This window comes from Asterias rubens, chromosome 6 (genome assembly GCF_902459465.1).
Source record: "Asterias rubens chromosome 6, eAstRub1.3, whole genome shotgun sequence".
Classification (NCBI taxonomy): Eukaryota; Metazoa; Echinodermata; class Asteroidea; order Forcipulatida; family Asteriidae; genus Asterias; species Asterias rubens.
The window spans coordinates 20,119,113-20,143,130 of record NC_047067.1 but is presented as its reverse complement, the minus strand read 5'-3'; the positions used below and the strand labels follow the sequence as shown (position 1 = coordinate 20,143,130).

Genomic DNA, 24,018 nt, shown 5'->3' with positions numbered 1-24,018 from the left:
CTTGTAGTTTATTACCTGACTAGTAATAATGTGTTAACTTTTGACAAATATACTAAATCGTAATTTTCATAAATAGTATAGTCAGCCTTTCCGATGGATTTCAGTGTGGTTTTTGTATCCAGTTTTTGTGTCCAGGTGTGTATGATTGTACGGTGAGTTTCCTTAGAACAGGGAAAATGTGTCACCCATTGTTGTGGCAACAATAAACATGTGGTCTGGAATTCAAATAATTCTAAACAAATTCCTGTTGAATTGTGTGGAAGTATATTTGATATCATATTTGGCGATTGTTCAGACTTTGAATAGGAAATTAATGTGTCACTGGGTAAATGGTTGCCATTTATGGTCATTTTAGAATCAGTTGGGTCGTTTGTAAAAGTGACAAACTTTGGATCATCGACTTTCCAATAAACTCAAAGAATAAGTAGGGAAGACCTTTTCCAAAAATAACTTAACATCTAAAAATAAACCATTGTCTGATCAATTAGTGAAGCGAAAGTCAAGGCGAATTTGGCACAATTTTGTGGTCCATTATTGTTAAGTTCACACGCACAGTTCATGATACGGTGGGATGGTAGATTGGATAATAGCCCACGTCACAAACCATACTTGGTGTTATAACGATTGTTTGTAGAGTGCAGTTGGTTGTCCTTGCTCGATGGGTTTTGGCCAAGTTTGGTAGAGATCCCAACTGAGGGATGACGTCAATCCCTTGTGTCAATGAAATTCCTGTGGTCAGACCAGAGACCTGTGTACGTCTGTGTACATTGTTCATTCACTTGAAACACTCCTTTCCTTACCTAGTGTGTACACTGTTACCAAGCGTGTGTGCATTGGTCCGTACAGTACCCACCGAAGGACAGGAATGATCTTATGACCTCAGAAATAGTTTTACCATTCATGATCACGCTACCAAACATGTACCCTGCCTATGCCTTTTGAGTTGTGACCCGATCTTTTTATCAACACCCAAGAGCTCTCTGACGTCAAAGCCTCCAACAAACTGCTCTCCCAGGTCTGGGTGTTTCTGGAATGGCACATGACTGTCCGCTTACTCACCCTGGCCATGGCACCAGTCTCCAACGAGTTTCCGAACACATCGGCTGGAATTTGCTGGAAACAGTCCATGGTGGTGAAACTGGATTCTGTTTTGAAACTAATCTTTTACACGGTGCCAAGAAAGAGAAAGGGCCTGTCAATATTTTACTGTTGAATTGCTTCTTAATTAAAGTGGGATTTGGCACTCTTTGTGGATGGTGTGTTTATTACAGCTATTACCTCAGCTATGCTAGTATACATGTCTTCACTGCCAATAATGTACTTAATTGGAAGTAAGAGGGCAGTGCAGGCATACCTCACCTCTTAGTCATAACTTGTAGTTCCTTGTTGCTTTTCTTGGAGAGGGGAGGAGGGGGGTGGGAGTTCTTACTCTAGGGCTGTACTTTCTTCTGTGGTGATGAATCTTAAGTTTATGGTTTGGGTGTTTCTCTTCCTTGAAATTACTCTCTGGAAAATAGGGATGTGAAGTGCTTCAGTATTGATTTGGGGTTTACCTTTTGATGAAAAGGGTCGACCTGAAAAGATTTTACCCCCGCTTAGACTTCATCCAGACTCATGAATCAAGTGCATGGTGCGTGACATTGTTAAATGTGATCAAACATTCACCAATGTCTCTCAGTTGCATTGTTGCACGAGTTGATTATTTACATAAAGGTTAGGGTAGACATGTGTCTGCATTAATGAATTGTAAGAAGGAACACTCGGAAATGAAGTGATGGGAATCTCTCACCTCTTGCCCCCAGTGCACCTCAGAGTCGATAGTCTGCGTGGAGCCGCTGTATTAAGAGCTTCATTCAGATTCCTGAACTTGATAATCAGTTTTATTTTGCAATAATTCCTGGCTGATATTCGGGAATTGGATTTTTAAGCTACAGTTTTGCTAGAGCGAGAATGCTTTTTGTAGTGAACAATTTTCAACAAAATTACAATGTTGGAAACAAAATCGCAGGGCTCAGGTTTTATTTGTAAATCAAACACCAAGAATCTTGAACTGAACCACAATGCTTTTAGCAGGCCTATTTTTAGGTTCTGGCTTGAGACTAATTGTGTTCAGAGCAGAAAATATTGTTTCACAAATTTTATCAAGCCTTTGCAGAAAACCAGTCATGATTCTTGTGACATTGATTTCGGGTGATAATCTTATTCCAGTAAGCAAAATTGTTTTGCACTTTCAAGTTTTTGTGCTTAAAGCTATGAAATTGGGCCTAATGCCTACACTTCCGAGAAGCTTGTTGCCACTTCAAGGAAAAGGGTGCGCGTAAACAACTCAATGCAATTAGGCCAAAGTCTTTTTCTTTTTATAGAATGCATGAAATAGGAACAGTAAATAATGTATCTTGGGTTTCAGGAACTTCTTATATGAAAGAAAAGAAGTGTGCACAGGAAGTTGCACTTGATGTGAACGCAAAGTGCGCTTGTAATGTAATGGATATTGCACCTGCGAGTGCAGTGGGGAGTACGAAAACAACGTAGAGCCTGAATATGGAGGGGTTTTCCCCAGCGGTTCTCCCCCCATGAATGTTCACATCGCTTGGTGCCGTCCTGCTTTGTCTGCTGGCGAAATCAGGACTATACCCAACGATATCATGTCATCACTTTCCCTTGTGATTTTTCCCCTAACTCTCCCGTTGACTCATGTTCAAGTGAGGCCATGACAGAGAAGATGTCGTGATTGGACGGGTTCACCTAATGAATATTCAGTCTGAGATAGAGTGTGATTGGACAGATTTCATTGATGAATATGCATGTTGTCACTTGCTCTTCCCCTGTGTCAGTGCATCAATGCTTTTTCTATGCAAAATAAAACAGAATAGCAGTGTCATGCATAATCATGAGCTGCGTCTAAGTGGAAAACTCGGTATAAATTTATACCATACACAAATGAAACCGATGCTAAGAAACTACACAGAAAATGCACCAATTTCCACTGGGACCCATTTCCATAGGGACCTCTCAGAGGTGTGGCTTAATCACTAGGCCGTCTCGTGTAGAAAGTCTCTGCACAGCAACCTCAGCTGGTTAGTAGTAGAGATACTGGATTGGCCGAGTCCCTTTTTATGAATTTTTCATCATCACAGCTAATCCACACCCACATTGTGATTAAATGCGGAGTCCTTAGTGCACAGTTTAGTCTTGTTATGATCTCACACTAGGAGAGTTCAGTTTGTGTTGACGTTAATGTAGTCACGTACATTGTACAGCCCCTTGATGGATTAGACTGATCATGTGAGATCACCTGCTTTACAAAACCACACCTCTTACCCCACTGTTCACATCAACATTATTAATGTGCAATAACATTGTGTATGCCCCTGTACGAGAGCCTTCCAGCCAACCATGGTAACAGGAAAACACTACGGTTCTCCCTGCTGACAAATAATTGATCACAAGATAATGATCTCACATTGTACACATACACGTTGACCATCCATAAACTGCAGTGTGTATGGTTGTGCGGTCGACCAACCACTACCCAGCAGTGAGGGGAAACCCAGGCTCTACGATTGGCCGATGAGGGATTGTCATGCATAATTCATGAGGCGATGAGGTCATAGGAAGCAGGAACAGTGAGGCATTTCCCTTGTGACTTGTTTCTACTGGGCCATGTCATTGAATAGGTAGTGTCAGCTTGAAGCTGTGTGATATAGCAGCACAGAATTAGGGATTCCCTTTAGCACAGTGTCTATTGTCATACCAGAGTCCCAACAGATGTGATGTTGTAGTGTGGTCTCCCCGTTGTTGCCAGTTCTTATATTTTCGACGACCAACGCTGTGGAATTATTTATTTGTGGAGAAGGGATTTGTTGCTTGGAATTGGTGGACTGAGTCAATTTAAGGTAGGAATGTTGTAGTGTGATTTTCATCAATGATTTGTTTAGTTATTGGAGTTTGTTTACAGTTAGTTTGGTTTGATTTTGTGCACCATTCGGCAAGTGCACATACAGAAAGACAAGTCGTACCAAGTGTAAGTTTCAGTCAAGTGTACTTAGTTGTTCCTAACTTCTGTTGATGTGCCTTCAATTCTAAGTTCTATTTCCTAACTTGAATGTTCTGTATGTGTTTTGCACAATAAACAAGTCTGCAGATATATACATCAAGGGTACAAATCTCATTTGATTTCTGGAGATGGCCAACTAATTTAAATTACAAACTTGCATAACGAAATACAAATCTTTGGTGTCTGTTGATTTAAGTATCCTGGCGTCAGTCTTTTGATAAATCATTGAGGGAAATGAAACACTTTCTGTATATAAGGCATTCAAAACTGTTAATGTCTTGTGGAATACAGTTGTGAAACTCTTATATTTTTTTTACAGAGGGAAGGATTCACTCCAAAAATAGAACCGAAACAATTTCATGTGCATCAGGTGATTGCTAATTCACTTGTTGTATTATACAATGCTTGTAAACTGATAGCTACTTGTTTGTATTCTCCTTGAGATGCATTTTATACTGTACTTATTAAATAAAACTGCTTTTTGTTCTTAATATCCGCATTCTGTTCACAGAAAGTGAAGAATCAATCAGGTTTTACTGTAACTTTTCAGTGACTTGTGGATAATAGTTGGTGACTTCTCTACGTTGAATGTTCCGACACAGGTGTACAGGTGTACGTTCGGAAACCTCTCTGATGATTTACAAGCTAGTGTTAGGGTTAGGGTAGGGTTAGGAAAATACACTAGAGGTGTGGGAACACCAGGGTGTTGAAACCATAGGGATGTCAGAACTGCCCAGTTAGATTGTCATTTGTAGCCAGCATTTTCACTTGTTCATATTTAGTATTAAATAAATATGCTTTTCAACACCAAACTAGCCTCTCAGGCTGCTTGGAGAAAATTCTGACAGGTCCCATGGTGTTTGAACCAGTATTTGGCCAGCGGAACACTGTTAAGAAGGAGTACTGTCATATAACTTGTCTTATGAGGATGATCATTTTGAGAAAATGTTGGAGAGATTTTTAGGCAATTTTTTTCTGTGACAAAGTGATCCATGTGGACTGGAAAGATTTAGATTTACTTTAAAAGCAACTTCTGAGAATATGTTTCTGGTTCAGTACATAGCTCAAAGTCTAAGTGCATAATTCTCACAACAAAAGTCTGACATTTTTTGTTTGTCATCTGCAAATGAATCACTGGTTTTTCTTTGTACCTCGTTTTATTGTACTCTGTGTGAATTAGTGAAGCTCACCCCTCAAAATAAAAATTGTTTTGTGGTGAACTTGTAAACCTTTTTAGGTTTCTTTTTCTACTACTTCTGAAAGGAATCAGGGCCGTAGGGCGCCAAGGGTCAGAAAATGGATCACGTTTCCTCTTACGTTGATTGGTCATCTCTCGCACTGTGTCGTAGTGATTCCTTTACCAGGCTGGATATCCCTGCTAGCTCTATCCTTGCGTTCCCAAGGTAGCTGCAGGATGAGTCATACACAGTGTGGTCAGGCACCATGCTATGCTGTGGACATGTGTGTGGTGTGGAGTAGATACTGGAGTGGACCAGTCCTCTGTTGTGTGTGTATATCTGCTATACACATCATGTGAATATTAACTACATCTGGGAAATTTGTGGCGATGATTAGAACGTGGGAAACGTTCTTTAGTAGACAGCAGAAAAAAAGGTGGTCGCTGTGTTTGAATGAGTGTATGGGAGGAAGTGGTTTATTGTTAATTTCATTTTTAAGATGACTAGTGTTTACAGTGGAAGTATGAACAATTTAAAGGAAAAGCTTTTTGAGTAATCTTAGAGGGGGTGCAAATTAATGACAAAGAAAGCAATCTGATTGGTGGTTGGCAACATGAAATGCTGATAACCCCACAAGCCTTGAACTTCACTCTTAAAGGGGCACAGCAATTTTCTTCTGGTGAGGGGGCAAGCAAGTCGATGACGAAATTGTACATTTGAATTGGAACCCTACAGAGGGCACCGCAAGTGCAGTGGGTCACTTCAAGACCTGACCCCAGAAGATAGATTAATGTTGTACTGGACAGACATAACTGTTTATCGATGACCATGTTGGCAAACAGGATACCACTACAAAGAGATCCCTTTAAAGTTCAGGATGTGTAGAAAAGTCTGTGGTGTTAACCACCACACTATCCATATTTGGAGACTTATGGTTTCTTGGTTCCCCATTTTTTTTACCCCATGAAAGGGGTCAAGGCATGCTGGTTAAATATGAGTCAGTGGGGGCAACAGTGGCATGACAATGGCTTCATTGAAGGCGCAAACCAGTCACTGTGGTCACTGGCCCAAATAGGCATGTTATTGTTTTTTTATTAGTATGTATTGATTTCTGTTCTCTTTTGTAGCGAGTATGGAAGTTATATTTTAAAGAAACAACAACAAATTGGTGGGCAGTTTTTGGATGTCTGGTGTTTTTCCACTAAAGTCTATACTCCACATAAACATGCTCGCGAAGAGAATGTGCTCATTTCTAGTTTTGCAGAGAATTTGCACGATTTTTCATTTTGTAACATGATAACTTGTTTTGTAAACATTCATAAACAAGCAAACCCAACCTCTTACAAAGTCCTTCAAATAAACTTGAGAGCATTTCAAAACGTAATTCCCACACCAAGTTTACTTTCACCAGTACAGTCTCCTTGAAACCCTTTGTTCAACCCACTGGCCTTCATGCAAATCACAAATTGCATTATTTGTCTAATGACATCATTCTCAATCCATGCATTCAGTCTCTAACAACACAATGTGTGGTTTAGTCTTGGGACACAAAACATAAACAGCAACCTCAGCTTCAACATAAATGCCCTGGGAGCTCTTTCTCATCCCTTCAAAATATGGGGACTTCCCTTTTTTGCTAGACCTCTTCAGAGAGTGGCCAACGTTGACCTGAGTGGCAAATAATGACAATTAACCGCAAGTCTGTATAGAGGTACGTGGTGTCATTTATGTAGTTAATATTAAACACATCCCCTGCTGAGAAAACCCTGAAAACCACACTACAGTTTATAGTCAGAGAGTCTGCTGTGCTAGTGCCAAGGTGGTACATCAACAATCGAAACCACAGTCTCAAATGACGAATTTCAGTGAATTTTGAATGAGTTTGTCGATGCAGAGTGATTTTGTTTTGTGGTGTGGGATTTTTGTTTGTGAAATCCAACATGGTAGTAGGACCCTAGCTGAGATGGAGTGCATTTAATCACCAGTAAATTGTTGTTGAGGAAGTGAGTGCAACAGGGTTAGAACTGGCTGATCAAAAGACAATAGTTTGTTGTGTTTGTGACTGAAAGGAAAAGTGATTTGTTTCTGTCAGTAGGTACCATCACATTTGTTGGATTTGGTGCCGATTTCATAAAGCGCTAAAGATTCATCTAAAGATGAGTTGTTCATATCACTACAGCGATTTGTGTTGTGGCCCACCAGGTCATGGCACCACACTTTGCTTAACTGTGACGACACTGTCACAGTCAAAGATAGTCAAGACTAGTCTTATCTTGAGTTAGGACAGACCACTCGTCCTAACTTAGGACTAGCCTTACAGTGTAAGTTTAATAATTCATAAAGAGTCCTAGGACTAGTCCTAAGTTGGGACAGGACTTTCTTTGTGAAATCAAGCCCAGATCTCATTAAACTTTAATATATTAAGAACAGTAGCTGGATGTACTTGTACCATACAGGAAGATTTGGAGCAACGGAGTGGTACGCTTACGGGCGTGTGTGCTCCTTCTCGGGGAGAACACCCCATAATTGCTTTCGACAGATCTAAACTTGATATCGTCTGCCTAGTACAGGATCTACTCCCTCAACAGGGGGTGGGGTTATTTCCGACCTAAGAGGGTTTAATGTTCCCCGTAAAAACAAAAAACAAATCTGTCTGGATTGGACTTGGAGGGGTAACATTTTTAAACAGAATCAGACTTTTTTACTCAAGGAGGGTGAGTTGATGCTAAGAAAAAGAGTGATATGGATGTTGTTAAAAAGTGCTTTGGGAATTGTGGTTTTGTCAGGCTGTGGTCCGATGAGGTTGATGAATCAGAACATTCGGGAGACAGGTTCGAGGAGCAAAACTAGAAGGAAGAAAGGGGAAAAGGTTTTGGCATGGATTTAATACATTCAGTATGGCGGTTAGTTCATTCGGTGAAACTTTCCAACTTGTGCTTTTGAAGTTTATTACTGTACTGTTTTGACACAAAATTTGTGGGTTTTTAGTGGATAATTCGTGGGAAAGCTTTGAGGTTTAAAGAAATTTTATTGCTGGAAGCTACTAGTGCCTGGAGATTATCAAAGGGTTTATAATGTAATTGGTTAATACTGACAAATACCAAATGAAGAGTGCATACAAAATGTATAGAAGCAATAAGAAACAATTTTTGGTTCATTCACAACACTCTGTTAGGGGCCAAATCTGAGGCTGTTACCACATTTTGCATGTTTTTAAAACTCTCACATTTTGATAGGGCATAATTTGTTATGCTTGCTTCTTTCTTGTTTAAGCAGCTCTTATGTATGAAATTGGGCCCTGGTATAATTTGCACTGATGTCATCATTGTGTATCAAGTTGTTATGCAAGCAAACAAACAAGCAAACAAACAAACAAACAAACAAACAAACAAACAAACAAACAAACAAACAAAAGTACATGTTGTTCATCGGCACCTGACATTACAATTATCTTACTAGACACAAAGCTCCTGAAATAATGGTCCAGTAAAACTCATTCATCCACGTTCACTGGTCCCAACTTTACAACCACAAACTTGATTATAAAATACCCTATACTGAAGCGAATGGGACTTGGTAAACAAGTATTGTTTTCAATTATCCCGTTAATGATGGGTCACACTCAATGAGTATTGAAACATTGTGTCATCAGTTTGCCTGACCATCGTGGCCGCGTGACTCAATCACCGTGGTATTTTACTCATTTTCCCCCAACATTTTTCAGTGATGATGAGCCTTGAAACCTGCAGATTTCATTACATATAGTTGAAATCGTCCCACTTTTATACATTCTTGAGAGGAAAGTGCACTCCCAAAAATATTTATTGCAATCGTCAACTTCATAGAGGCTGGTTTTAATGTCCTAAACGGAGTATTTCTGGTATGGGATTTATTCAGGATTAATCATTGTTGTATGCTGTTCGATTTGTCTTCCTTCCTTGTTGGGACAACAGCTGTAATTGTACATGTACCCATTGGTTTAATCCTCCCATATTAATGTCTAAGGAAATTGCTCCAGTGGTTAGAGCCGGAAGATGTGTGTCATGCATGGCGAGTGAGACCCATGCGTAATGTACATTTATTAGTTTAAGTTCACTGTGGAGACAGTTGCCATGGTAACTCTCACATACACACCGAGAGGAGGCAATACACAAAACAATCTCGAGTAGAGAGCATCAGTCATTCGACAAACAGTGAAGGTTGAAATGAGACCCCATACCAGTTTCCAACGCCCCTCCATTTGAGTTCTATTGTGAAATAGCTCACTGCACATCACGTACAAGTATAGGTCTTTTTCCGACCCAACAAAACAATGGAGGATGTTGGCTAAATGACTCATTTCTCAACCTATGTGTTTTGTAATGGAAAATTATGGTCTGTTCACACACACAGCGTATGTCATGTGGGTGATGTGGACGATCTGACACCTTGTGCCGTGGGAACAACCTTGTCGGTTGATGGTCACTCAAATTTGCATCCAACCAATAATTTTTTTTATTTGGAATATGATGAGGAAGTCATTAGTAAAAATCTGCTTCAGATTTACTCAGTTCTGCTCTGAACCATATTATGTGTGTGTTAAAAACAAAGGAGGTTGAAACAGTTCAGTGATCTCAGTGGCTCATCTTTCTGTTTCGGTCTGGTCTAGGACAAACCTAGTTTAGGATGAAGTCATTAATGTTCTACTTTAAAGACAGAGACAAATAACTTAGAGGGTTAAACCAGTTCAGAGATGCATATCAGTGGCACCCATCTATTATATCCATTTGGTTCCGGTCGAGGAAAAGCCTTGTTTGATGGAAATGAATTAATTTAAGTTCTACTTAAAGACAGAGACAAAGAAGGTTATACCAGTTCAGAGATACATTTCAGTGGCACCCATCTATCCTTTTGGTTCCGGTCTAGGAAAAGCCTTGTTTAGGATGAAGTCATTTAAGTTCTACATAAAGACAGAGACAAAGAATGTTAAACCAGTTCAGAGATACATTTCAATGGCACCCATCTATCTATTCCGTTCCGGTCTAGGAAAATCCTCATTTAAGATAAACTCATTGATGATCTATTTTGAGACGGAGACACGCTGCAAAACACGATCCAAATCTTGCGTAATTTCACTGTCTGCTCGAGTGATTGTTCATCTTCAATATGACATCCGTCTCCTTATTCCTCCAGAACCCCCCAAAAATAAATAAAAAATCACCACACCCTGTCGGAGTGATCCTCCTACAGCATCATTCCTAGTCACAGTTTTATAGACAGTGAATCATGTTTGGTAGCTAGGAGTGGACAACGATATTTTAGTACCTTATCACTGATGTGGCTCCAGTCATCAGGGTTGGGTCAAGTTTATCCTCATATTAAATTTACCAGCGCTGGTGGTCTGAATGATGACTTCATTTGGTGTGAACCCGCTTGTGTAATTTGACAGTTTAAACATTTGAGCATACAATGGGTGCAAAGTACTCATTAGTTTGTCATTTTTTAAAGAAAGATTGTGTTTATGTACACCAGATAAAACAGTGTCACATGAGCTGGATATTTTTTATGATGCATGCTGATCAAATATAAACACACAGATATAAGCTCCTCAAACGAACTTAATAAAAATGATTTGTCATCGCTGATATAAAATGGTGCTTACTATCTCTTGTATTTACTTCCATGCAGTGTCATAACTAAGTTAGTCATAATAATTTAAAGTAGTGGTTTTATTTTTGTAACTGTAACCAAAAAGCAGGTTTATACTTTCTTCATGAAAGAAGTATTGATTATACAATGCAATATCTGAGCAATAACTCACAATAATCACAACTTTCTTGTTAGTTTAAAATCAATTGCCTAACATTTGGAAAAACTATCCAGTATCCACATATCAAAAATTGACAATTGTCTTTGTTTCAAACCATTTTAACCATTATTATTTAAACCATATTGACCATCTTTCTTTATCTCTGTCCTTTCTCCAGCTGTCAATCCAAGAACTTTTGTCAACCTCTTGTAAAGGGGAGGCAGCCGACGCAACGTGTGATGTCATAGTTTACGACCAGAGCACGCAAGACGTCAGCCGATTATCGCCGGACAGCTTTGTAGTTGTACTTCTCAGCAAACTGGCGGAAACATTCAACAGCGTGTCAATGTTGTCAGGTGGGTAGAACTTCTCAATTTTATCTCGCATCTAGCATCTCCTTTTTCTCCTTACCCCACAAAAATATGGTCTCCAAGAGATCCATAAACGAAGTCAATAGCAACCAGCAGTGTCCACGAATGCAAAGCCCTTAATTTGTTTCCCTCACTAAAATAAAAAATAAATTCCACTTAAATGTATTCAAAATAAATTATTTCAGAATTTTGATGAAATTTTTGTGTTTTTCAAAACTTTTTTTTTTTAAGTTTTGATTTCATCTATTTTGTGAAGGGGTAAAAAAGATCAAATTTACACAAATATGATTTGACTTTCCGTTTGGTTTTTAAGAACCATGAAACCATTGAAACCAATTTCACATCTTACGAGAAGAACAATGAATAGACGAAAGATTAATAAATAGCCCCACACTTATCGTGAAGAGCGTTTTTTCAAAAATTTAACAAGAAAATTGCCAGCAGTAGCATCCAGTGTCTCATCTCATTTAGTGATTCCTCCATTCATAAAAATACAAATTTGAGAAGAGGAGGAAAGGAACATCTCTCTCCATCCCCAAGAGAAATTTATTCTCCAGTTTTTGATTTGCGTGGAATACTTCCCACATGACGCTATAGTGCCCCCAACATTCTGTGCGTAGCCTTACACACGTTCCTAGTAAATTGTACATATAACGTCAAGCCGCGATGAGATATATTGCAAACTATTTATAGGGAGTCCACGGAGGAGGAGGTGTAAGTTATAACGAGCAGCCATCTGCCGACGCTGGGGCCACAAACATCAATGATAGGCCAAATAAAAATAAAAACATGTTAAGCGTCCCCGCCGGCTTCCATTTTTAGAGGCCACCTCTTTTTTTTTTTTAAATGACTTGTTTTCCCTTTTTTTTTTTCGGAACCAAAAAAAGTCCCCCTTCCTTTTTTCAAAAAGGGAGGACGCTAAACATGTTTTTGTTTTTATTTGGGCCTTATGTATGGAGAGAAGGATGAGTCATCCTTTTGCTTACGACAATACGGGGTCGGTTGGGAGAGAGCGCTCAATATAGATTGCATACGGCTCACGGTCATGCGTCTCATGTGTAGTGCAATGACACAGATGGCAGGGTACAATACCCCATACTGCTGCTGCTGTGTTAGACTCGTCCAAGGTCTTTGCCCATTCACAAAATACGGATCTTTTCTAGAATGAGCAGGAACGGAAGTGAATTTCATTGACCTTGTCGGGATGTTCCTATTATTGTTACTAGTTGTTGGATCGAATAAAAACCCAGCAAATACGTCAGTGGTTATCAGCTGTTAATTCTACGTATGAAAACACAACTTTTGATCTCTGTGTACTTAATTAGTCGAGAGCAAAATTGTTAACAAATAGGGATTGTTCACACTCTATTAAAGCAATGGAAATTCAATATTTTTTTAACAGCAGATTTAATAATAGGGAATTAATTTTACTCTTTGTACTTTGTTTTAGTCATCTCCCTTAAAAATACCAACAAGATCGGTCGAAGCAGAGCAAAACAAAACTCTTACACAAAGTTCAAAGATACATAATGTAGAGTAAACATGGATCACTTGTTTGTCAGAGTTTTTAAACTGGTGTAGTACTTTGAGAAAGTTACATTCTAGGCTAAACTGACCCTGCTTTGACCATGAATGTTACACATCACAGTATAGTTGGATAGCCAAGCTGCTGGAAATATAACACCTGTGATATGGGATGGTTTAGTGGTCAGGGACACATATGAGGTAAACAAGACGAAGAAGATGTTATTTTCTTCTGAGAATCTGAGGGATGAGGCAAGGAGAATTGAAGGTTCCTCCGCAACAAAAACACATTTTTCCCAAGGAGAGTATGTGAGGAATTTTTATGTGTGGGTTTGTTTTTAGGACGGGCAAAACAATTTTGATTTGAACGGAAACATTCAAGTTGACTTCTCAGATATTTCTGTGTCAAATATTGCTTGACAAGATGAGCTTTTTGTGTGGGTTATACTTTTTTTAAGACGGCCAAAACAGTTTTGATTTGAAAACTTAAATATTCAAGTTGACTTCAAATATTTCTGTGTCAAATATTGCTGGATGAAATGAGCTTTTTGTGTGGGTTTTGTCATTTTTATGACGGCCACAACAATTTTGTTTTAAAACTGAAACATTCAAGTTGACTTCTCAGATATTTCTGTGCCAAATATTGCTGGATGAGATAAGCTTTAATCTCGTTTTGCTTTGATATGGAGAGGAGACCTCATCACAAAATGTTTCTCTCCAAACATAAATTCAACTTGAATTGATAGGCCTATGTGGTTTTTACATTGTTTACTCTAAGTGTCTTTCCACCCACTGATATTGGCCCTATGTGAATATAAGCATGTGTATACGTAGTCTGTACACCCACGTACTTAAAGTCACTTACATACTATACACCACCAGTATTTTTGCTAATATTTAATAGTTACACGCATCATAAAATCAATAGCCAACATGAGGTAGACTTCCGTGTCATGACGCCAGCGTCGCCATTCTGTCGATATCCGTCTTTGAGGGAATTTTGTTTCAAACTATTAATGTGTACGTCTCCAATTAATCTTGGCATGGTTGGCAAATGACCGCTACATCCTTAGCACAAAAGGACATAATGCAAAAATGAAGCTGGCATTTTGAATAGGTATGGCTGCCGTTAATTAGAGGGGTATGACGCAGAGACTGTAGGGTATCTTAGCTGGAAATCAGTCTGGGGTTGTTCTGTTTATAGCGCACCATCTTAACGAATTCTTAGAGGTTTCCCCTCCGATGGCTCCCACATTACAACTCATTTACGTGATTCCGTTTCTTAAAACGTTGAGTAATCTCCTCAAGTAAAATTAGTTATCTTTTTCTTTTTCCAACAAGTACAGTATCATACGGTTATTTATAATTCACAACTATTGTTAGTTACAAAGTAATTTCTTTCTATATGGGGAGTATTCAGCCTTTTGCTGCCTTGGCTCTCTGAAGGCTCTTTCAATGATGCAAGTGTCACGACATGGAATTGAACCCACATCGTGATGACTAACCAACTAGAACTTGAGTCTGTTGCACAAGACCGCTTGGCCATGGCATGCTACAATTCAAGATTATGTTGGGAAAAAACTAATACACTTTGATCTCATTATCTGTAACGATATTTGAACAAATAAAAATCCTACATTTTATAACGATTTCAATTTTGTTTCATCCTTTTTTACAGGGGGATATAACGCCTTTAAGACGTCTTTCCCGTACCTGTGCGAGTCTCAGGACCAAACACAATGCACGATGCGTGGCCCGACCTTATCGCAACCCTGCCTTCCCGTTGCCAAAGTGGGACCAACCCGTGTGCTCAACTACCTCTATGTCGGCTCCCAGCAGGATGTCTTGAACGAAGACATCATGAGAGCCAATGGCATCAACTACGTGTTGAATGTCAGTAAGACGTGCCCATCGCCAACGCATATCGCGCCGGGACACTTCCATCGGATACCGGTCAGGGACAACTACGGGGAGAAGTTGCTGCCGTGGTTTGAGGATGCCATGAACTTCATCGGTGAGTCTTCTAGAATTGTTATTTTAAGAGAAAATGTTCTTAAGTGGCAGGAATGTTCAGAAATCTCCATCACAAGAAAAAATCCCACGAAGAGCTCTCTCCTAAATACCCAAGTATGATCCCAGTTCTTACCCAAGGAACACACAGGATGTACATGGCATCCTTCTCATTTGTGCTTAGCAGACAATTGTTAAGCAATATTGTCAGCTTAAGCAGCTCTATGAAATTGGGCCAATGTACATTGTAGCTTGGAAGTACATTGTAGCTTGTCATTTTACTTCCACAGCTTGATCATTAGTCCATCGCTCAATTTGTAAATAGGCATGCTTTTCAACACAATCAATAACATGGCATTCTGTATAATCACTGTCAATATATATATTTTTTTTTAAGTGTACCCAGAAAAGTGTATTAACTAGTTATTATCATGAACAAAATGAGCACCATTTAAACTTAGAATTCTGATAATTCTTTTCCACAGAAAAAGTGCGTTCCGACAATGGCTGTGTGATCATCCATTGCTTAGCTGGTATATCAAGATCACCAACGGTTGCCATCGCGTACATCATGAAGCATCTAAACATGAATGTCGACGACGCCTACAAGTGAGTATTTTTATGCATTCAGTTCCTCTAGAGGGCGCTGTTGTCGCTAATCATGCAGCAGCCTTGCATATCAACCTCAAGTCTGTAGTAAATGTTCAGAAATTAATCATTTTTAAGCTTTGGGAAAATTGCATTTCCTCAAAGACACTAAATTTCAATGACACTAAATTTCTCATAACTATTTATGACTTACATGTGAGATAAAATAACTGCCCGCGCAAAATATGAAAATATGTGGATCATTGCTGACTTTTTTGTTGATAGGTTTTACAAGGTCTTATGACTTGCTTCTAGTACAAGTTTCACTTATTTTTATTAAAATTTCTTTTCAAATGAAGGTCTTGAATTAGGCACAAATCATCTGTTTGTTGTAGCATATCATTTTTAAAGATCATTGTTAAAAGTCTTTTTCTGCTTTCATCTCCTCAGGTATGTCAAGGAGAAGCGCCAGTCCATCTCACCGAATTTCAATTTCCTCGGCCAACTTCTTGAGTTTGAGAAACGGATTCATGGGGAAAACCCAACCCCCTCATCGTCGTCAGATTCGTCAAAGACAACAACAACAAATAGCCAGTCTACCTCTGCTACAAAGCCAGCATCATCACTTCAAATGCAATCTCCAGCCGATGTCAAGTCACCCTCGACTTCAGCAGCCACTCCAACTGTCCGGATTTCCAAGCCGGACGCGCCGTTTCCGGCACCAATCCTTTTGACAGAGGAATCGCAACCGGTCGTCGCGGAACCCACAACCCCTCTAAGTGCCGAACCAAGAACTTACAAGAGATCTATCAGCCGGCAGAAAGAAGGAGAAGTAGCGATTCCAGCCGGAGTTCAAAGTCCAAAGTTTAATAGAACAAGAACAATTCCTAGACCGAGCGGGCTGGATGTCAGGGTCTCCAAAATCGGGCCGATCTTTCTCGGCTCGCCACCTTTGTCCGACTCCAAGAAGCCACGATCTGGTCATAATAGTCCTAGTGGCCTTTTAGATCAACTAGCCTGGGGGACGAGTCACCTCAGCGTCAACTCGCCAGAAGTTCGTCTGAAGAATCCGTTTGTGGAGGCCTGTGCGAGACTAGCCGAGTGCCGGGCACGGGAAGAAGCAGAAACCGGAGCCCAGAATAAAGTCCCAACGAGCCAAAAATGTCAAACCAAAGCTGACTCGACACCTACAGTCAGTGAGGAGCCTGTTAACGTTCCCGTTGAACCACTTAAAAGTGACACTCAAGGACCTGCTGCAAGTATCCTTCAATCCCAAAAAGCTGAATCGCACAAGTCGGCAGCGAGTATCCTACAGTCTAAGAACAATGAAATGCAAGAGCGAGCTTCTGCTTACCTACCAAATAGTTCCAATTCCAGAGGGACTGTCACCTCAACGACAGCTCCAAAGAAGGAGGACCAGAAGAAATGCATGGATGTGAAGCGATTGGGCAACAACAGCAAGTCAGATTGTAGAATCAAGAGCAAGGGAAGGTGTAAGTCTCCCCGTGCTGGCAGCCCAAGACCATCACAAACCTCTCCAAAACATACTCATGCGGGCAAGTTGCAGGTCAACGTCAAGCCAGGCAAAGAGTCACTCCAGATCAAGACCAAAAAGGTGCCCTCACCCAGTGAAACATCCGTTGGCTTTCAGTTCGGCCGGACACGGGTTGGGAAATTTGTGGACGCCGTACTTCCAAACACAGGGACCAAATGCAAGACGGGTAAAGCCAAGACCAAGGAATTACCACAGCTTATGGTGGCTAAGAGAGTTCATGTGCAACTCGAGACACCAAGCCAACTCTCGCAAACAACCACAAGTAAGACAGTCTCACCGAACGATTCTCTGAATCCGTTCTTCTCTCGACAGATCAGTTCCCAGTCTCAGAGTAGCGACAATAGTTCAGGTATATCACCATCATGTGAGAGTGAATCTGGATCGCTGGCTGAGAGCAGCCCGTGTAGTGCAGGAATCTCTCCAAACTCCCCGGGCCAATCACCAAATCTATTTGATAGTCTTGGAAAACTAGTTCGCACTCCGCTACTCGAGGTGAAATCCTGTCCAACCTTCTCTACCATAGCAGAGACGGAGAGTTCGCAATCATCCATGCCGTCATCCGCGCCGTCGATAGAAGAATGCAAAACCAATGTGTGGCAGAGGCGGAAGGATTGTGGCTACAGCTGCGAAGAGCCGCCAAGACCGGATCCCACGCCCTTAGACAGATTAAGCGGATATACCTCAAAACGTAGTTACATCATCGCCGATCACACAGACTGTGAACGCAACGACATGCGATGTAATCGTAAAACACCCATGGTGGTCGCTGGCCGCAGCGCATCCTGCGAGGAAATCAGCTCTTGCGCTCGGGAGGCGGTGTCCGAAATCGTCGTCAGACCGAGGAGAGAGATCATTGAGCTGAGTAGCTACGGAGGTATGGATGGGGACGAGGATGATTACGACAGTCGATCGTTGAGTAGTCAACGCTCATTGAGTAGTAGCTGTGAAATGATCGAGGTATCATGACCTCATTTGACCTCTCATGGTTTAATATAACAAAAAAGGGTATAATGATAACACTGAAATATCCCGTAACTAGATTCAATGAAATAAGCTTAACAAAATGAGAGGATGTTTTCATGATGTTTTCTTTTTTTTTTAATCAAAGTTTCTCCCGATTTTGCAATCAGAGGTTTCATACCAGTTTGCAACTGGGTTTCATCCTAGTTTGCATTTGAGGTTTAATTCCTGTTTGCAATTGAAGTTTTATCTGAGTTTGCAGATTCGGTTCAATTCAAGGTTGCAAACGAGGGTTATCCGAGATTGCAATTGTGGTTGCAAACGAGGTTTCAACAAAATCTCTGTCAAATTTCGTCAATGATTGATTTTTGGGCAGAGTAATTTTGAGTTTATTTTAGAGGTTGTTGTGACTTAAGTTTAGCTTTTGGTTTTCTTATTCATCAACTCATGAATGTGCAACAGAGATGTGATTTAGTTTGTAGGAAAGTGAGGATATCTTCAATTTATAGCGAGAAAGTGACCAGACGTCATTTATTTAGTTCCTATACAGTACAATATCTGTGCTTTCTGTTTGACAGAAAAATTGAAGAAGTATTTTTCCTGTATTTATGTATATTTTACACAAATTATTTGTATATAACGACAAGCCAAAGTGGCGCTTATATGTCTTGTATATTGTTATAATTATTATCTTGAATTGTTACTGTGGCATATATCAGTAACTCTTTTTAGTATCATATTGTTTAACGGACACGGACTATTTTGGAAGTAGATTTACGGTGGTGGAGAGGAGTTAATGGGATAGTTTATCACACGGAAGACAATGCAAAAAAATACAAGTAGCTTTACAATTCAGAATTTTCCTTTGATTTCAACTTAACAACTCTTTACTTTTGTAGAATGTAGTTGGGATTATTAACAACTGTGACAAAGATAATGTATAAACTTACATTTTTTATTTATTTGACGTCGTATCACCCCCGCTTTACTAATGGATTATTCCGCTGTCTTGATGAAAAAGCGACCGATATTCCACCTTCTGAAGGGTGAATGCGTAGAGGCACACACTTGTAAACAGTACACTTTTCAAAACTTTAACAATGATTCCAGCCTTTATGCCACCCTTGAATGAATGGAATAACCTTTGTTTTTTTAGAGCGACATGGAGTCAACCATTTGTATATGCGGGGGAAGATGTGTTTCCCTTTTTGTTTTTTTGAACCACCCCCTCCCCTTTAATTCACCCATCAACATTTTGTATTTAAAATTGGTGTCTAGATAAAGAGTGCGATCTTTTGTTGTATACTTTGTCGTATTCTGACGTATACTCTCTTTCGGTGATTTTTTGTGTGGCGTATGGAATACTTGTGAACAAGTCCTTTGAAAAGTGATTTTTTAACTACCTCCGGATGTTGTAGAGATTGACTTTATAATATTTTTATCTTCATAAGTGTCTTGTGTTAGAGAAAAGAAGAAGAAGAAAAAAGCCGTAGTGAAAAACGGTGCGAGAGACTTTTATTAGACTGAGCAGTGTGGACAATCTTATCTATTTAGAATCTATGAACTAGTCATTGAACTTTCTCTATTTTTGGATGTACCCATCGTGTATAAAACAAAATGTCACGAATTCACTTTTGTAGAAAAACGTCTGCATATTCCAGAAGTAACCATTTTAACATGTGTTTTGTGATGCAAGGTAAACTAGATAGTGCTAAGAACTTCCACTTAATGTCAATCATAGTAATAAAACAACACCCAAATCGTAAATATGAATAGTTCATCAGTAGATTTAAATATTGTTAACATTTTTACCTACAATTTAGTGAAATAAAATCACTATTTTTCTGTTCATCCGTTTTAGAAAAAGAATAAGTTGTCTCACTTTGACAGTGTTTTGTTGTGTCGTATTTAATGGATAGTAAAACAACTCTGAATGAAAGATAACAAAAAATTGCATAATGGTGGAACCCACTTATATTTTTCTATCTATTAAACCGGAATTTCTGTTGTTGAAAATATTTTATGGGAATGACATTGGTATACACTCATGCTTCAACAATGTTTCAGGATGTTGTGCATACTCAACAATGACAGTATCGTGCGATTACTTAATGCACCTCAGGACATCTGCAAGTTAAATCTGCCTTCTTAATTCAATTCTACCTGCATACTCCTCCATGGCACACAGATGCACTTACACCCTCGTACTTGTGAAAGAAGAAAAAACTTGACCTGTAAATTTAACCTTCTTGACACCTCCAAAAAAGGGGATACATTTGTGGTCAAATCCTCACTTAAGTGTTCAGAGATGAGTGACATGTCTTAAAAATGTGAGTGACAGTTGTCCTCATCCGCAACTACTTTTACCACAGACCTTGTGTGGCAAAACCTAAGAGTCATTCCAAACCCATGGATTGAGATATCTTGTCTCGAAATTGAAAAACAGGGAGTAATTTTTGTGTTTTGTTTGTATTGTTGAAGCAATTGTTTTAGAGTCCCTTTCAAACAGTTGGCACTTCTTGGTTTGGTTTTATTCCTCTCAATTTTAATACAAAATGAGATATAGACATGTCATAAATGCATAACCAGGATGGGTATTATAGAACTGTCTCCCAATGCAGTTGTTAAATGAGTACAATATTGATGCAGCAATTGCTGCGAAAACCTAATCCAGATGTTTCGGAAATCTCCCCAGTTGAAACAAAAAACCAAACACAACCTGTACTGAGTAAGAAGAAGAAGAAAAAAAAAGAGAAAATTTAATGCACGAGGCCAAGTGGGATCTGTTTAAGGGAAATGGGTCAGAATGCCTTGTGGAAACAAACTTAAGAAGAGAGGTAGCGAGGGGTGAAAAATTATCCGTAATGCAGGTCGGAAGTGATGTGTCCTATGCAGGCAAATCCTCTTACATGTAAGATGACTCATCGCAGTTTATGTGTGCTTCTTTATTGTGTGGTCATTCCGTGGACACGGGCTTGTTCTATACTGTCATGAGAGTTTCTGACAAGTTCAGGGATTGATCAAGTCCTTTTCCAAAAATATTTGATTTTTTTTTTGATTTTTTTTTTGCAGGGGGGGGGGGGGTTAGTTATCTCAGTTCCTTCTTTGTGAAGTAAGCTTTGCATTTTGTCTTTCCGTACAAGTTATATCTTCATCGTCTTTGTTGATTTGTTGACGTTAACAGCGAATTGAAAATAAGCATTGTCGAATGGTTTAATAAGTACATGTGTTTGTTTCGCTTAGGACAAAGTGGCAACTGCTTTGTTTGCGAGAATGTAGAATGGGTTTTATCCGGTGTGTATCAGAGAAACTGTAAATTACTGTAAATTTCTATAAACTACAAAATTTACTGCATTGATTCCTGTTATTTCATGATTTGAATGAGATAGAAAATCAAAGATTAATGGGCTAAAGATTGTATGGAAATCTCTCAAAAATGTTTGGTGCTTAGTATATTTTTGTGCCTTGAGAATAAGACTAGCCACAGAAATTTATGATGTGTTATTTAAACAAACAGTTGTTTTTGATGTTAAACTATTACAGTGTATGTTGTGCCAAATTGGTTTTATAGTTCACCATTAAACCGGTTCTTAGTTATTCAAAAGATGTATTGGTTGAACTGTTAACTTGTGTTAAACTGTTAACTTGGTAAGAACATCCAATGTTAGTCAACTACCTCCATGGTCAATGGAACCTTTCGAAGTTATGCATCTAACCAGTTTATGGTTGAAAACGTCAACAGTTAAACTGATTAGCATATTTCCAAAGCTTCTCAAGATGTTTTCATTCTTCGGTTTGACCTTTGTGTTTAACCAGTTAATAGTTAAACCGATAACTTGGTTCAAGATCTAATTCACAGTTAACTGGTTGTACTATTGCTGTCAGTAATTCAGTTTTGATGTTTGTTTTAAATGGTTTTGCAAGATACGTATTGGATTAGGCCAACTTTATTGTTTCCTTTATAGGGCATCCATATTCAAGATGATATCTCACTCAAGACAGGATGGTTATTAAGTCATTTAATTATTCAGTCATAATGTGACCAAGTCTTATATCAGAATACCTGTTTACAAACAAGAAAATATTTTTCAAAAGTGTTTTTGCAAAATTGAGTTTTAAACTCACCCAGCTTGCTTAAGATCTCAATTTCTGCTCAGTAAGACTTGCTTAAAACTGTAAGCATTAAGCTATCGATATTTCCCTCATTCAACACTTAGACTGTCAGGTACCATACAATCATATCATGGGATTGACATAGAAGATATGTCATAATGTAATTCAGTCTTGGCATATTATTATGTCGGACTGTGACCATTTGCACTTTCCGGCACGATGCTATATTTCCACTTCACCACCGTGAAGTCGTGTATTTGATACTTCAACAAGGAACAATTAAATAAATGTGAACAAAAAAAAACCTTCGTAACCATGTCACACTAAGTGAGTTCAAATCACTAGGGCCAAATTTCACAAAGCTGTTAATCAGAAAATACTGCTTAGCAAATTTCTGCTAAGCAAAAATTACATTGGGCACCAGTTGCATCATTCCTCATGGATTTTGGCTGGTAACCAGTTTCTGTTAAGCAAGATTTTTCTGTGCTTAGTTTTAATGCTTACAGTTACACAGGCTTTATGAAATTGGACTTAAGGAGTGATTGTACCCAAGACCTTAAAACACTTCTAAGAAATAATCATGTGGTTGCAATGTAGATCTTCTCGTCTGTAGTAACTCAATTTCTGCCATAGTATGATGGTGAGTGAAGTCGTAATTTAAGACCCAATCTCATTGTTTTGAATCTCTATTTTATACACAGAGGATTTCTATGAAATGAATCATGCACAGTTATGCATGTTTTTAAAAGAGAGGTTTTGGTGATAAATTATATTAGTTACCATTTTTTTTTCTGCTGCAAGTTTTTGTGGGATTCATTGGAAAACCGTGAGATTGGTACTAGTTTGTCCTTTTGAATTTAGAATGTGGTACCTTTAGTGCCCATAACCAACGGTAGATCTTTTAGATTGAAAACTCTGTTGTGTAGATGAAAAAATTTGATGCCCCCTGGTCCCAGTTTTTGTCCTTTAAAATGCAACTTTCCTGTTGTTCACCCAACTTGAATGTATATCATTGAACCGTATGATTGTGTGAATTTGATCACCTGTAGAGACATATTGATGTTTGTATTTATTTCACTTTTTGCCAAGAACACAGTATATAATGGACATTATAAATCTTTGGTATTGTTACTTAGAGGTCCAAAATTTATTTGTGAATTTCTGTATTTTTGGTGACACTTTTGAGAAAAAGAAAGTATATATTATTTAGGTGTTTAAAAAAAGTTGTGTTCTTGCCTTTGTTGTAAAGAAAAAACTATTTTGTTAGATGTACACACATGTACAAAATGGTACATTACTATTAACTTCTAATGGATTGTTATAGAGAGGGTTCCATTTGAGTTCATAACAGCATTACTGATTGGTCAAAAGGTGTCAAATGAAACTTACACATTACTAATAACTAACCAATAAAATGAGTTGTTGCATACTTTTGAATATTGCGTAAGTTTTCGTCAACTCCTTTTGACCAGTTGTATATAAGAAAACAACTTGAAAACAAATGAACCAAAGGTTTAGAAGGGTACAAGGAATGCAATTTCATGGTAAAAAGTGTGTAGCTTATTAATAGGCAAAATGACTGTAGATTCTGAAAACTTTGTAGATGTTTTGTTTCTTTTGTGTTGTTATCTGTAAACGTGGAGGTGAGATGAGCAATAAAAAACCGAATTATTCATCTAAGGTGATACTCTAAAACATCTTGATTCCAACTCTCGTTAATTTTAAAGAATATTATTTATCCCTAGCAATTAGTTGATGTCTTTTGGCTGGAAAGCCTTATGGAGTGCGTGACTGAGCAGCTAGGGTTTAGAGGTGCGGATTGGGTCAGGGATAATAATAATAATGGTTGGTTCTTATATTATATAGTCTCTCAG

The 24,018-nt window shown here is 38.8% G+C and overlaps 1 protein-coding gene across 1 annotated transcript; it reads left to right on the top strand.

The window, feature by feature from the left end:
- The first annotated feature begins 1,039 nt into the window (after positions 1 to 1,039).
- LOC117291407 (probable serine/threonine-protein kinase nek3) lies at positions 1,040 to 23,839 on the top strand. The gene is made up of 6 exons (XM_033773061.1): positions 1,040 to 1,132; positions 3,783 to 3,896; positions 11,202 to 11,379; positions 14,597 to 14,932; positions 15,414 to 15,537; positions 15,967 to 23,839. The coding sequence occupies exons 1-6, from the start codon at positions 1,040 to 1,042 to the stop codon at positions 18,035 to 18,037; spliced, it is 2,916 nt and encodes a 971-aa protein (XP_033628952.1). The 3' UTR covers positions 18,038 to 23,839.
- The last annotated feature ends 179 nt before the right edge of the window (positions 23,840 to 24,018 follow it).

Bases quoted from the DNA above. Each gene is read 5' to 3' on its own strand.
- LOC117291407 (XM_033773061.1), top strand. From the start codon at position 1,040: ATGACTGTCCGCTTACTCACCCTGGCCATGGCACCAGTCTCCAACGAG. The intron at 1,133-3,782 runs GTGAAACTGGAT...GTGATGTTGTAG, and splicing joins GCTGGAAACAGTCCATGGTG to TGTGGTCTCCCCGTTGTTGC. The intron at 11,380-14,596 runs GTGGGTAGAACT...CCTTTTTTACAG, and splicing joins CAGCGTGTCAATGTTGTCAG to GGGGATATAACGCCTTTAAG.